Source organism: Cajanus cajan, chromosome 4, assembly GCF_000230855.2.
Source record: "Cajanus cajan strain Asha chromosome 4, NIPB_CcT2T_4, whole genome shotgun sequence".
Classification (NCBI taxonomy): Eukaryota; Viridiplantae; Streptophyta; class Magnoliopsida; order Fabales; family Fabaceae; genus Cajanus; species Cajanus cajan.
The window spans coordinates 75,208,027-75,224,384 of NC_138520.1; the positions used below are offsets into that span (position 1 = coordinate 75,208,027).

The 16,358-nt window shown below is 29.1% G+C and overlaps 1 protein-coding gene and 1 long non-coding RNA gene across 3 annotated transcripts; one reads left to right on the forward strand and one right to left on the reverse strand.

Moving 5' to 3' along the window:
* Positions 1–9,450: 9,450 nt before the first annotated feature.
* On the forward strand, positions 9,451–12,847 carry LOC109801812 (uncharacterized). 2 transcript variants are annotated; one of them, XR_014433403.1, is made up of 4 exons: positions 9,451–9,825; positions 9,981–11,962; positions 12,053–12,284; positions 12,382–12,847. It is a non-coding gene; the product is annotated as an uncharacterized LOC109801812 (long non-coding RNA). The 2 variants fall into 2 exon arrangements; XR_003804474.2 differs by having other exon boundaries at positions 9,981–12,284.
* A 1,574-nt stretch (positions 12,848–14,421) lies between these two features.
* Positions 14,422–16,288, reverse strand: LOC109802180 (calmodulin-binding protein-like protein). Its single transcript, XM_020363419.3, has 2 exons — positions 15,469–16,288; positions 14,422–15,385 (listed from the first exon to the last, which is right to left on the reverse strand). Exons 1-2 carry the CDS (start codon positions 16,024–16,026, stop codon positions 14,597–14,599), a joined length of 1,347 nt encoding a protein of 448 aa, XP_020219008.1. The 5' UTR covers positions 16,027–16,288; the 3' UTR covers positions 14,422–14,596.
* Positions 16,289–16,358: the final 70 nt, after the last annotated feature.

Here is a 16,358-nt window from a genome sequence, read left to right on the forward strand (position 1 = left end):
ATATACAGTTACAGCAACCATAAATGGGGGATAATTATAGTTTCATAAAAATTAATGTTGAAACTGTACTGTACTGAAGCTGCATGTGTTTTTATTGAGACATATGGAGGAGCCAGGCTGTAAGGTGATTAATGAAAATTGAATTGAAAATATGAATAATGGTGGTATGCATTAACTAGTTAAACAAGTGAATGGGGAATTCCCAATAATAGCTGGAACAAAGTCTACATTTTAGGATTTGTTGTTAGCCATTTCAAGCAACTAAAAAGACAAAGGATTGAGTGTTAATCTCATTGTCTCAAAGCTCTAATTTTCTCACTCTCTACAACCAAGTACCGTGCAAGAAATTAAAGCTGCATAAAATATAAAGGGTGCTTTCAATCTATTCTATAACATGCTATTCTATTTTTTATTCAATTATTTATTAAAAATTACAAAACTATTGTAGAGATTTATTAAATAAAATGTTATCCAAAAAATTTATAATTTATTATAAAACTTAATTAAAACATGTGTTAGTGAATATATTAGTATTAATACTTCTGAAAATATTATGACTGAACAGTGATATAAATACACTCTTTAACGTAGTACAATATTTCTTTTAATGAAAAATGATAAAAACGCGCTCAACACATTTTTTAACATGCTTATTTCTATTAGTTAAATTTATTAGAAATTTCAATTTGGATCTCACATCTTAATTACTCTTTGTGCCTCCAAAATTTTGGTTCTTCTATTTTTTTTTTTTAAAGTAGGCATTTACATCATTATGTATTTTTTTTATATTATACCGTTATGTGTAGTTGAGTAATTAAAGTTAGTTTAAATGGAACATTAATATTATTTTGAATGAAGCATTATGTTTTACATGAATATGAATGAAATACTATAGTTAAGAATATTGTAGAAATTTGTAAATTAATAAATGAGAATAATATCATCCAAAAATATAAAATTAAATGTTTCTTAATAGGTATAAAAAGACTAAAAGACCTAAAGTTTTGGAATGGAGAGAATAATATTTTTTTGTGATTTTATATTTTTTTTAACTTAAAAATAACTGAAATTTAAATTTTTTAAATATAAATTAATAAAAATAAATATATCATTTTTTATACAAATTTATTAAAATAGTTTCACTCTCTCAATAAATATATTACTTTTATTGACTATAAATATATGAATGATGTAATTTATGCTGAGAAAAATTAGAAAAAAATTATATTACAATAAAAACTGAAAATATCAGTTATTTTTCTTTTTTTAAATATTAAGATTGTAGTTTTTAAACAGAAAATATATTTTAAAATAAATTTTAACCAATAAAAAATACATTAAAAAACTGCGTACTAGGAGAGAGTGTTATTACCACACCTATTCTTTTAATATGTTTTGTATTATTGATTAAAAAAATTTAAAAAATTATTTATTTATAAAAAAAATTATAAAAACAACAATGATCAGGATTGATCTTCATATGATCTACTCCAACTCCTTTCTCCCTAGTTGGTATGCTAATCCTGTGGTTCAATGTTAAAATACTTGTTGAATATGAAATGAGAGTACTAATGCATAATTTTATGTAATTTGAAACAAATTTAAGTGAATAATAGGAAATGGTGAAACAAATGTCAGAAAGTTTATGATATTTCTCTTAAGGATTATTGTGCAACCACAAGGCAATTATTATAAGCTAATGGCACCGGCAAATAGACATATAGGTCTCTGAAAAGGAAACAAACTGATCAGCGATCTCTATCATGAGGTAAAATGGGCAAACACATGCTAACAGTTCAAGACTAACTCAAAATTTTCACCCAACTCAAATTCTAGTTATAGGCTAAGAGAAGTGTATTGGAAGAAAAAAAAAAAAAAAGAGTTAAATGAATTTGTCACGTTCAAAGTTAAATATTTTATTATTATTTCTCTTCTCATATTTTACTTTTTGAAAATTAATCTTAAATCAAAATAAATATAGCAGCTTATTGTTTTTGTTTTTGAAGTAATGACAGACAGCATCTTAAGTTTGAGTTGGAGTTCCCGACGATAGATGACAGAAAAGTTAGAATATGCAGAAGAGTGTACAGGTTTAAATATAATTACAATTGAGGGTGCGTTTAGATTCATGTCAATTCATAGGAAATGCAAAGTGGCAACATCTGAGTAACGTGCTTTCATGTGCAAGGTGCTTCTACATTATTCTTCTATCTAAAGGGGATTCACTTATTGGATGGTGGCTGTGGTGTTCGAGTTAAATAGGTAGTATACCATTGTCCAAATTATATATATATATCGTTCATAAAACAATAAACAATTCAAGGGTTGAGATGAAGCTATTGTTACCTGTTTTATTTATTTTAAAGTATAACATGTTTTTCACCTTTTTCCCTATTAGGTTATTGACATATTTGTCCCTTAGAATTTATGTTATTGACATACTTGTGCTTTAGGATTTAGGTTATTGACAATTTGGTGAATATATGGCTCATTGTTTGTCATTTGTGGCAGTGATTTCTTGAGGCATAGGTAGATGTGGTGGCTGTTACCGAAGTGGTTCACGGTGTGTCGTCTGAGGTCTTCAAGATATTCTTCGATCCTTTTATTTCTTTGTCGTAGGTAGGTGTGTTCATCGTGAGGTCTCATTGTCGGTCTTCGTTTAGTGGTATCAACAATGGTAGTCTTTGGTCTTCTCACTTGCACATTTACGTGTGATTCTCCTTATGGGTTCAAAATCTTACAATATGCTGCAGATTTTTTAGAACAAGTGTAGATGGTTTCAATGGATATATATATTTAGCTTTAAGCAAGTAAAAAATGTGTAGATTTCCACCAACAAAGTCTAAATCCTACAGCCTTCGTAAGGATCTACAACATCCATTAGTTTAGGTTTAGATGGATGGATTCACGATCATTTTTCAAAATCTCCAAAACACAATTTTTATTTTTTTTATTGTTTAACTCATTAAGGACATTTATTCATTAAGAGTGAAAAAGTCATTAACATTTTGTTATTAAAAAAACAGAAAATGAAAATGAAAATAACCTTTCCATTGAAGCTGCTATATTATATTTGATCACTTCGTAGTTAAAAAAAATTAAGACTCGCTTTTTAATTATTTTTTTTATTATAATTGATCTAGAATGTTAACACAATTTCATTTCTTTAATTATAGAGCACAATTTTACAACAAACTTTTTATTTAATAAATTTTACTCACAATTTTATAATGTTTAACTATTAATAAATGATGTGTTAAAAAAAAGTTAATCACGATAAAAATAAATTACAATCCAAATTAAAACCTTTAATATTAGCTCATTATAACAAAAATTATTGAGTAAATATCCATTTTGATTCTTAAAAGATGATATAAGTGACTAATAGATCTTTTAAAAATTTTAATCTCTTTATATAAGTCAGTCATTATACTCAATTATCAATTATATTAATCTTATAATCAACCAATAATTAATTATTATAGTGATACACATATTTTCTTTGAGTTAACATAAAAGGTCATTATCATTAAAGATAATTGAGACAAAAAATTCAATTACAGAAATTTTATAAAGTCTAACAATAATATTTCATTTTAATTAAAGTACCTATAACCAAAATATTTAAATATAATAAAGTATTTATTATTGATTAAAAAATATCAAAACTTTGCATAATTCATACTACAAGAAAAAGTCAAATTTTCTACGGATTATTTTCCACGGACCAAAATCCGTCGAAAATTTCCCACGGATTTAGATCTGTGGGAAATTTCCGACGGAATTTCCCACGGATTTTTACATGAAGGAATTTTCGACGGAATTTTCGACGGATTTAAATCCGTGGAAAATTTCCGACGGAATTTCCCACGGATTTAAATCCGTCTGAAATTTCCGACGGAATTTCCCACGGATTTAAATCCGTCTAAAATTTTTGACGAAGTTTCCCATGGATTAAAATCCGTCTGAAATTTCTGACGGAGTTTCCCACGTCTGAAATTATTAAATAAAATTTAAGCCAATTATTTTTCAAATGCAACCAATCCTAATCGCATCAATACACACAACAATGCACTATATAATATTTTCATTATTATATGGGTGTTTTCAAAATATAGATAAGATAAATATAAATCAAAGTGTGTGAGGTATGACTTATATTACCTATATATAATTATATGTTTAGGTTATTATAAATTATAAACTAATTAGCGTAAATGTGTTTTTTGTTACTTATATTGAAAAATACCAACACATGACGTTCAAATTTAAGAATAACACATATTTTCTTTAATTTTTAAAAATCACTCATCTCTTTGAAAATAACGTTATTAATTAAATAAGGGGGAAAAAAGTTAAATTATGTTCTGCAAATCATATATATGTATCTATCATTTATTTCTAAATTACATCCAATACTATGTCATTTTGATGAAAACTTTCATTGATCTTCAATTTTGAAAATAAGATTTTTTTCAATTCATTTTTAAAATTATTACTTAAATTTAATATATTTTTTTAAATCACAGTGTGCATGATATTTAAAATAAATTTCAAAAAAGTTGAAATAATGAAGTAAGAGATCAAATCTCATTTAATTATTGATATTTGTATTAATAAATTATTTTCTCTTAATAGTATATAAACAGTATTATCTTATATAAGTAGTTGTATGTGCCACTTAAATAAATAAATAAGAAAATTAATACTCACTTAAAAATTTGAGAAGAGATATATGTATGACGTTATTGAGAAAAACTTCAAGTAGAGGTTAATGAAATTTTTTCTAGATTAAATCTTCTTTATTTAAAACTTAAAACATTAAAGTTAAAATAATTACACTAAATAATTATTTTTGTTCCTAATAATTTATTGATTTAAAACTCTCTCTTTAAGTTGTAGTAATTTCTTAAATTTACATTTTATTGATTTCTGAATTTTATATTTAAGTAAATCAGTAAAATACAAAGTAACGAGTATAAATATGAGTATTTAAAAATTCAATGAATCTATATATTTAAAAATTCACAAATTGATGCATGGAGATCATTGTGGTTGGCAACCATCAGAACTGTGTGGTTACATAGAAATAAGGTCATTTTTCAAGGAGCTCCGTTCAATCAAGATCAAGTAACCAAAGACATTTTGTGCACATCTTGGCAGTGGCTGGATTCATTTACCAATCATTTTAAGGTGCCTTTTTCTTTATGGATCACTAATCCTGGCTTAGGAGTCATGATGCAGTGAAATTGAATATAAAATTGTATGTTGGTTTGATTAATGTAATTTGGTCCATATGGGTTAAATTACACTTAATCAGCACATTGTAAATATGGGGTTGAGGCACCCCTAGTGCCACAAATTAAATGAAATTTGCTGTTTAAAAAAAAAATAAAATAAAAATATAGAAAGTAGAGATAAAGACAGAGAAAATGAATAGAAGAAAAATAGTTAAATATATAGTTGTTTGATTATCTATAGTAATAGATAAAGGGAAATATACGTCATCTTGTAACTGATTTTGTCTAAAAAAATAATAGATAATCATACCCTTAACTAATTTTTATTTTATATATTCTAATTTTATTTGAAATAATATGATTATATATTTAAATAGTTTAATTTTAATAATTTTTTAAGTATATTTTTGTCTTTTCACTTAAAATATTTGAATTTCTATATTTTAATTTGAATTATTTTTTAAGTATATTTTTGTCTTTTTGTCTTAAATTTTTGAATTTCTATATTTTAATTTTAATAATTTTTTTATTTCTATTACTTATTAATTTTTTTTATTTTAAATATTTTATAACATTAATAAAATTTTATAATTTTAATCTCTCTAATTTTATCTTACTTTTTATTTTATAAATATAATTTGGATTATTTATTTTATAATTAAATTAAATTTTTTAAATTTTTTATGAGTTTACATTCTAAGAATGTATTGAAATTCCTCAATATTTAATTATTAGATAGCAACAACATGGATATTCTGATTATTAGACATTATGTTATAATTCTACTACTGATCGTACTATATGTTATTTTTAAATTTGAACTCCTAAACTTTATTTGTTATGTATGACATTTTATTTTGTATGAATGAACTTGTTTTGATTTACATAATTATGATTGATTTAATATCTTTAAATAGAATAATTATTTAATAAAATTTTGAATTTTAAAAAAATAAATTTTCACAGAATTTCCCACGGATTTATCCGTAGGAAATTACGCACGGACAAATCCGTGGGAAATTACCCACGGATTAGTCCGTGGGAAATTACCCACAGACAAATCCGTGGGAAATTACCCACGGATTAGTCCGTGGGAAATTACCGACGGATAAATCCGTGGGAAATTTTGTGAAAAATTATTTTTTTGTAAAATTCAAAATTGAGGAGTTTCAATACATTCTTAGAATGTAAACTCATAAAAAATTTTAAAAAAATTGATTTAATTATAAAATGAATAATCCAAATTATATTTATAAAATAAAAAATAAGATAAAATTAGAGATTAAAATTATAAAATTTTAATAATGTTATAAAACATTAAAAATGAAAAGAATTAATAAATAATAGAAATAAAAAAATTATTTAAATTACAATATAGAAATTCAAAAATTTTAGACAAAAAGACAAAAATATACTTAAAAAATAATTCAAATTAAAATATGGAAATTCAAATATTTTAAGTGAAAAGACAAAAATATACTTAAAAAATTATTTAAATTAAATTATTTAAATATATAATCATATTATTACAAATAAAATTAGAATATATAAAATAAAAATTAGTTAAGGGTACGATTATCTATTATTTTTTAGAAAAAATCAGTTACAAGATGACGTATAACTTTATATTAAATGTGAATTTTGTAAATTCAACCGTTAAATTAAAAATATTTTACTCTTAAATCATATATACAAAATGTTATATTAATCGAAGATGATTTCTTATAAAACAAAATTAAATCTGTTGAAAAATTTATATTTTCGATGAGAAAATTTTTGTAGGAAAAACTATATTATTGATGAAATATTTCAGACAAATTTATATTTGTCGAAAATGTAAGAACTGATTTTAAATTTGATATGAAAATATTATGATATTATTAGATAAGATTTTAAGTTAGTATTTTATTAATAGTTGATAATTAAAAAATAAAACAAGGATAAATACATTTTTTGAATTTTATATGTTTGATTTAAGATAACTTATAAAATAACTCTTTGGTAAAGTTATTCCACTCAGTAACTCATGGCGTGTGTTGAATTTTATCGATCTAATTAATTGTTAAATTAAAAGTTACTAAATTTTACTAATAATTAATATAAAAATTAATTAGTTTTGGAATAAATTATTTGTGAATTAACAATATAATTGAAACATTAATTATTTTAAATTATTTAACTAAAATCTTATTGACAATTTACTATATGATCTTAATATTTTTGTATAATTAATATCTGGTTTTACTATATGATCTTAATATTTTTGTATAACTAATATCTGATTTTAAATTTGATATGAGAATATTATATATAATTAGATAAGATTTTAAGTTAGTATTTTATTAATAGTTGATAATTAGAAAAAAAAACAACAAGGATAAATACATTTTTTGAATTTTATATGTTTGATTTAAGGTAAATAAATATATTAAATTAATTAATAATTTATTTAAAATATTAAAATTTAATTTATAAGTATGTATTAAATAAATGTTTATAATTTTTTAAATTATATTATCATTATAAATTATAAAATTAAATAATTTAAATTATAATTTTAAATAAAAATAAGTAGACGTTAATTATAAAAGTAAGTACATATAAATAAATAATAATTAAATATATTATTATTATTATTATTAATTATTATTATATGTAATATAAAATTATTATATATTATTATTATAATACAAATATGAGATTGTATGACTTAAATGAATTAATTTGTACAAATTATACTGACAACATACATATACATTTCGGTAGCTTACTTATAAGAACTTCACAGTTAAGCGTGCTTGACCTGGAGTAGTACAGGGATGGGTGACCTTCTGGGAAGTTTTCCAGGAATTGCACAAGTAAGGATAAAACACACTAAACAATGAAATATCGTGAAATAGAACCGTTGAGAGGCCAAATATGAGGGTTGTTACATTAATAAATTTATTAAAATTAAAAAAAAATTATAATTTTCGGTAATCCGTGGGAAATTACCCACGGATAAATCCGTGAGAAAATCCGTGGGAAAGTTACCCACGGATAAATCCGTGGGAAAATTCGTGGGAAAGTTACCTACGGATAAAAATCCGTGGGTAAATTTCAGACGACCAATTTACCGACGGATTTGTGTCCGTCGGTAATCCGTCGGAAATGCCTCATTACCCACGGATTTTGGGCATTTCTCACGGATTTTTGCCGTCTGAAATACCGAATTTTCTTGTAGTACCAAGTTAGAAGAGAGACAATAGTTAACTGAGAAATAAAATATGTGTTAACTTGTCACTTAATTATTAACTATTTAAGAAATTAATAGAATTAATAATTGAATATAATAAAATAATTAACTTATATAATAAAATTAAAATTTAAAGATTGAAATATTATAAAAAAAATATTTCAAAAATTTATCAATTACTTCATTCATCTTTCATGGAATAAATTAAGTATTTATTTAAATATTATTTCATTTGAGACTTTAAATTAGATTTTTTTCATACTAAATGAGATTAAAAAAAAATGGCGAAACAAAATCAGACACCTCACGGAGTAATACTCGAGTATCTTTCCAAAAAGGTATGCATATATAATACATCACCTATATACTATCGGTATAAATTTTTTTTACATAAACAACTAATTATATCTTTTAATTATATCATGTCATTGTTAAAAATAAATATATTTATAATAATATAACACAATTAAAAAATATAATTAATTACTAGTATAAAAAATTTTATACTAACAATATATAAATGATTAACTCATATTATAATGTGAGACCATACTTCAAGCAACGTTACTTCATTAAAGTATACCAATTGAAATAAAACTACGCGCAACTAAACTTTTTTTTTTTTAGGGTAAACTTTAACATAAATGATTAGAACAATATTCTACTTTTTGATAAATAATATGTTTTGTTAAAATTAACTTCAACTTTTTTTTTATTTAACTTAGAGTCAATCTAGAAGAATTTTCCAAGATACACCTAAAAGAAATTAAACATTTTCATAAATTAAAATTGCTTAATACACTTAACTTTTAAAAATATTAAACGAAAAAGATTTTAAAAATATCGAAGTAAATAAATTAATTTTAAATCATGAAAAAGAATCAAGGCACTTTTTTTTCTTAATTTCTTACCTTGTAACTTTTAAAAAAATATTATCTCAATCAAACCTAAACCTAAAAAGGTAAGTATTATTAAACTAACATGTATTCATGATTCTCATCTTAAGCGTTGAGCCTAACAATCTATATTCTGAATTCTCTTTCTGGACGGAGCGATGAGTGCGGCGTTTTCCGCCACTCCTTCCGCCGCGCAAGTCCTCTCTCTGTTCCGCTCCCTCTTACGCGTCGCGCGCGAGTTTCCCGATTATAACATCAAGGAATACACCAAACGCCGCACCATCGATGCGTTTCGTGAAAACGCCACCCTCTCCGACGCTTCTTCCATTTCCTCCGCCTTCTCCCGCGGCGAGTCTCAGCTCGCGCTCGTTAAACGACAGGCCTTCGTGCACTCTCTCTACGCCCCTCCGCTTCGCAGCGTCATGGAACTCCAACAACCCTCCTTATAGTCGCGGTAATTCGTCCACAACACAGGGTTTAGGGTTTAGGGTTTATGCCTCTTTTTCTTTTTGTCGATTCACCACTTATTCATTATTGCTAATTCGCCACATGTAATAGGTGTAGTATGTCAAACTTGCTAAGAATAGTTTTGTCTTGCTATTGCTGCAGGTTCTGAGTATGACTCTGTTGAGCAGAGGACAAATTGGAAATGTGTGTTTCCTTACTCTGCTTTCGCTTATCGTGAAACTCTCAACGATGTGAAATCGTTTTGAGCTTTCATCTTTCTCTAGGAAAGTCAACTGTCATCTTTTTAGGACAAGTTTATGTATTTTTTTTTTTTTTTTTTAAAGTTGAGTGGCACTCCCTAATAATTGGCAAAACCGGTTTTAATTTGTTAGAATGAGTTTTTTAATTGGATGACATGTAAATTTGACGTTTTGTTTGATTTTTTATATGACATGTAAAGGTAGGTTATTCTGGTATTGGCTTTTACATTGAACTAGCAAAAACACTATGAAAGATTCCCATATTCCGTTTGACTTTAGTTAAGCCTGTAATCATTTATTTCACGGCCAATGGATATATTATGTATGTATGCATGTATGTTAGCCTGATGTTTCTTTTAGGTAGGAACTTGTGTAGTTCTTGTTCAGAGAAGTAATCCTGTGGTTTTCATACAATGTGAGTCTGATTAGTAGAAAAATCAAAGGGAGAAATTGCTATCCCTATGTTTTACTCTAGTCTATTCTCCGCGCAAAACCTATAACAGAACTAGAGACTCCAACAGAATTAGCTAGGCTTCTTGTTGTTATAAGGCTGTTTTTGTTATGTGAGGCTTCCGTACTATTGTTTTATATAATTAGTGTATCAATCTCTGGATAAATTTGTGGAAACTCAAATTAAAAAGTTTAAAATACTAGCTTTAACTAGAAATGTCTGGTATCTGATTAATTAAATAATTTTTGAAAAAGAAATAGGAGGGTAAAAAGATAGAGAAGTATATTGAGTCGAAAAAGATCTAAATATCAGGTGTTGTTGAAGATATTGTTGGGAGAGGTTGAGGAATCAGAGGCCAGGGATAGAGGATCACGCCAAAAGGATGGAGGCAGTTACTATTTTGAAAACCAAACCCACTTGCCGGTTAGATTGGAAAACTGGTCAACTGGCCAAGTGATTGGTTCTAATACCATTAAAGCAGTTTAGGGTTTAGGGTAGAAAGAAAGGTTGACGAATCGAATGGGGGAGGAACACAATAGCAGTGTTGGATATAGGTTCTAACAAGACCTTGATTGTTGTGATTCTTATGAAAGAGATTAAAAATTTCAGATTGACTAGTGATAAGGTCGAGCAAAGTATACAAGTGTTGAATTTTTTAATTGCTGATTGACAAGATGAACTGTGGTATCCAAGTAAACAATCAGCTTCTTTATACCACTAGTCTTGATGACTTGACCAACCTCTTTTATAAGCATTATAGCAATCAAGGTCTTGCCAGAGCCTGTATCCAACATTGCTTTCGTGTTCTTTCGCTCTGCAACTTCAAACACCTCTATTTGATACCATCCGGAGGGAGTTCAAGTAATCAAGTTGGAAAATGTGGATTCTAGACATGTAGAATCATCAAATCTTGGAGTTTTCGTGTTTTTTATTCTGGTCATTGTTATGGCATGATGAATCATCCATGTCGAAATTCATGCTCATACTAGGACCAAAATAATAAATGAAAGCTTCAATATGTTGATGATTTTCTATGCCTGAAATCAGCATTTTCCATCTTATCCTAAGAGGTTTCAGATAGAAGGTATTTTTGAAGTTGCAAGGGGAGGAACACAATAGCAATGTTGGATATTGAATTTGACTAGACCTTGATTGTTGTGATGCTTATGAAAGAGGTTGGTCATGCCACTAAGACTAGTGATGTTCAAGAATTTGATTATTTACTTAGCTCCCATAATTCATCTTGGTAATCAACAATTCAAAAATACAAAACTAACTTGTATAATGAGAATTGTATTCCTTCTCCTTGCAACTTCAAAAACACCTCTATCTAATATCTTCTTGGTTTTCATTTATTACTTTAGTCCTAGTATGAGCATGGATTTCAACATGGATCATTCATCATACCATATTTGGGACCAAAGTAAAAACATGTAAGCTCCAAGATTCGATGATTCTCCATACCGGAAATTGCTATTTCCAACTTTAACTCCATCAGGTCTCAAATAGAGGTGTTTTTGAAGTTGCTAGGGGAGGAACAGAAAACAATGTTGTAGAGGCTCTGGAAAGACCTTAATTGTTGTGAGCTTATGAAAGAGGTTGGTCAAGCCATCAAGACTAGTATGCAAAGAATGATAAGGAATTCAAGGATACTAACCCCAAATATTTCAGCAATCAAACATATGCTTATCTAAAATCGTGTTTTTTCGGGGATATGGATCCTCTATATAGTTGAAAGAAAACCATGGAGTGTAGGTCAGTCTTCTTATGTACATTTATTTTATTTTATTTTTTCTATTAATATTTTATTTCAGTAAATATATATTAATGGTTGAGATTCATGCATTTGCAGAAGATCCTAATCCCTCTTTTCGGCTATTCGCCTTCGGCCACTTAAGTGTCGAATACATCCGACCATATGATATGAGCACCAACAATTGGCGATCCAAAGGCAACCTTTCCAAAATTTTAGAATCACCTTCAGTTTTAGAAGGAATTTTAAGGGTTTGCATGGTAGATGCATCCCAATCAAGGGTTTTTAGATTCATCAACGTAAGTAATCTATGTGCTTCATATACAACTCCGACGAAATTTGTTCCCATTTGGTAAAGTACGAGAGAAGCTCTCTCTTTGGTTGACTATGAGAGTAGGATACTAGCATGTAACCAACTCAAATGAAGATAATAGGGTCTCTTTCTCTCATTGCCAAAATCAACAAATAATTTTGTTAAAGAAATAGCAAGAAATGCAAGACTTGTGTGACCAAAATTGCATTTTCTAGATAAATAAAATCATTGTAGCTTGGTTTATGTTTTTAATGACTGTCTCCTACCCATGCTAAATACTTTTACTCATCAGAAAATATATTGATGGGTATAATTGAAATTCTCAAAACAATTCAAGTTATGAGAAGGCAAAAACTAATCTCAAATCACACAAAAAAGGTTAAGGGCTACATATGCTAATGCAACAATAATATTGAAGAAAGGAAGAAAAAGACTTCAAGTTATGGTAAAGAATGAATAGAACAATAAAAGTTGAAGATAAATTAAAAAAAAAATGTATTATTTTAAAATGAACATAAATGATAATCAAATTCAAAACCCAGGATGGTCAGTGTTAAGAATAATAGTAGCAGAGTAAAAAAATATATAGAAAACTTAAAGGGTGAGAGATACATGCGGTGAGTATTAAAAGCAAACAATTCACATTTCAATGTCGAACCTCTCGCAAGTCTTTTTTTTTTCTTTTTGGTATCCACTCGGTTAGCGTCGGACTCGTTAGATTTGTTTTAGAGAATAATACATACCTTCAGAGACTTAATTAAGGCTTTTAAGATATAAGTTGTTAAAGGCTGCTAATGCTAAAGTAATGTCTTGTGTTAAGGTCAATGGTGTTTAATAGGTTAAGCGTACAAATATAATTTGTTACATACTTGGGCCTCTCTTACAGTCTTACCGAGTTACCGTATCCAATGACAAGTGTGTTACATGAAACTCAAGCATGGAAACAACTTGCAATTTTCTTCCATAGTTTTTTCATGATTACTGGGTGTATCCTTCTGTATCAAACCAATTTTTATTGGTTGGCATAAACAAATAAAAATTCCTTTTCTCGCCAAATATTCCCTATCTCACTCTATTTTTGAATAATTCCATAGTGCGAGGAATTCCTCGTTGTTCATGTTATCATCATCATGCATGATTCTACAGTAAGAGCATGTTAAATGTTTTTCCTTTTGTTCTCACCTTCTCACCGTGGGTAGCAAATCACGTCGCTGAAGTATTCACTGGAAGTTTTTTGACTACAATTGGTAGCTGCAGAGAACCTTGAAATCAAGACAGAACACACATCTCTGAGTCGTAATTATTCGAAGCTTGCTTGTTTAGGATTGCATTGGCTTTCTTTGGTTGATTATTGAAATTGAAATTGAATGAGTATATTTCTAGAAGGGTGGATACACAAACTTGTATATCTCACTGGAACCAATTATGGTAAAATAATACTAATACTTTAGAGGAACTAAACTGTGCATCATACCAATAAAGTGTCGCTCAATTGATTATGCTGTGTGAATATTATAAAAGGACGGTCTAGCTGTTATAAAAGGAACGGTCAAAACAGGATAGACAATGGATCTTTAGTTCAAAACACTCCTATGAATCTTGAGCAAATAAATTAGTATTAGTATGAAAATACAATGATGCAAATATAGTTCCTTTTGTGCAAGATCTCCATAAATTTGCTAGGACATTTGATTTTCAAGACACAAATTTGATACAATTTTGCATCTATTTTTGAGACTTGATACTTCTGCGTCAACAATGGTTAATAAGCGAGTGATGAAAATGTAATCACTGCTGCGCAATGATAATTTTAAGATAATACCAAATTTTAATTTTCTTATCAGTCCCTTAAAACTTCATTGACTTTTATCAGAACCAACAACCAGTTAGACACTCAAAAGAACTCTACCAATCTGAAGTCCAATCAAATTCTCCTAGATTACAATTAAACAATACAAATCAAACAGAAACTCAGTCTTACATGATCCATGCCATGGTCCTTCACGTCAAAATTTTCACACCTTTACTCTTCTTCAAACCACTTCTGTTTTCCATCTTAAGAGGCAATGGAGCAGAGAACAGGAGCCTCTCTTGGTTTGCTTGAAGCTGTCCTTTCACCACATTTCTGCCATCATTTTCAAGAATAATTCTAGTATTCCTCTCCCCATCATCACTGCTTCGCGGCAATGCTCCACTCTCCACCACCAGCACTTCCTCATCGTCCTCAGCACCCTGAGAAGAATCCACACCATCATCAACTGCACCACCCACATTCTCCAAAACCTCTCCTTGCTCATCACTAGATGAACAAGTTCCATCTGAACAAGTCACATCCCCACTATTATAAACCTCATAAATATTCCCATTCTCTGCAAACCTCACACTCTTCTTCACTCTAGGCTGAACCCCTTGCCTATGAAGGAGGACCCCGTTCTTGTTTGGGGACACCTCATTCCTTCCACCAATCAAAACATTGGTTACTCTTGCCCCATCATCACCACCATCATGAATTCCCTCCTCAGACCCTGAATCCTCTTCATGATCAGCAGAAACCTTACACAATTTACTAAGCTTCTCAACCCTACCCCTCAAATTCTGCAATAGCTTCCTTCTCTCATCATCACCAGAATTTCTTGGTTTGTGAAGAACTTTCTTACCAGACCTCACAGTCTTTGCTTCTCTTACACAAAGCACGTGCCTTTTCAAAGCAACCTCTTCAATTGAGTCCAAAAACCGAACCAAATCTCTGCTAATCGATCTTTTCCCATCCACAATCATTGGATCACAATCCTAGAATCAAAATTGAAACTTTTTTTTTAAAAAAGAACAAATTCCTAAAAAACAAAATTGAACCATTCCCATGTTGGTATTACCTGAATGGAGTCGAGTTCGAGGAGCAAGTTCACGGCTTTGAGGGAAAGGGATGCGAAATCGACATGAGTGTGGTCGGAAAGTGAGGACTTGAGAGCGTTGAGGGTGGATTTGATGGAAGCGAGGTGTTTGAGGTGGGTTAGGGTTCTTGATCGGCGAGCGAGGAAGGAGCGAAAGTGGGTTTGGATGACGCGAGCAGCGGCGTGGCGGAGGGAGTGGCGGGTGTAGTGGTTGAGAGAGGCTTCGAGGGATTCGATGCGGTGGAGGAGGGAGGAGATGGTGGAATGGGGTTGATGTTGGTGTTGAAAGTGGTGGTTTTGAGTGTGAGTGGAAGATTTGGTGTAGTGTTGAGTGGGAATGGGAATGGGAATGGGAATTGGAGTAGGGTGTGGTTGAGGTTGAGGTTGAGGTTGAGAGAGGAGTGAAGCAATGGCTTGTAGAAGGTGGTGTTGGGGTGGATTTGAAAGGGGTGTGCAGCAGGTGTAAGAAGGGTTGTAGCAGTGGCAGTAACAGTGAGTGGTGGTGGGAGGAGGGGTTTGGTGGTGGCAGTGAGAGGCCATTCAGGAGAGAAATAAGGGTTTCTGTGGGTTTTGGACTTTGGCTGCTGCTGTTGGTGGCTGCCTACTTGGTCAATTCAAAGGATGTTTTTAAAAGACTCTGATGTACTGTTTGGTTTAGTATGACATGTCAAGAGTTGCTATGCAGTCATATGTTTAAATTTTACTAATTAGCTTCATTACAGATTACTTGTGTTAACTTATTTATTTGGTCGTTATAATTTTTTTTTATTTCATTTCTTTCTTATTCAAATGCTTATTTGCTCTTTTTTATTTTTTCAAAATTTGAAGATAATCAAATAAAGAATTTGATAGGAGTTTTCTTTATAAAATCA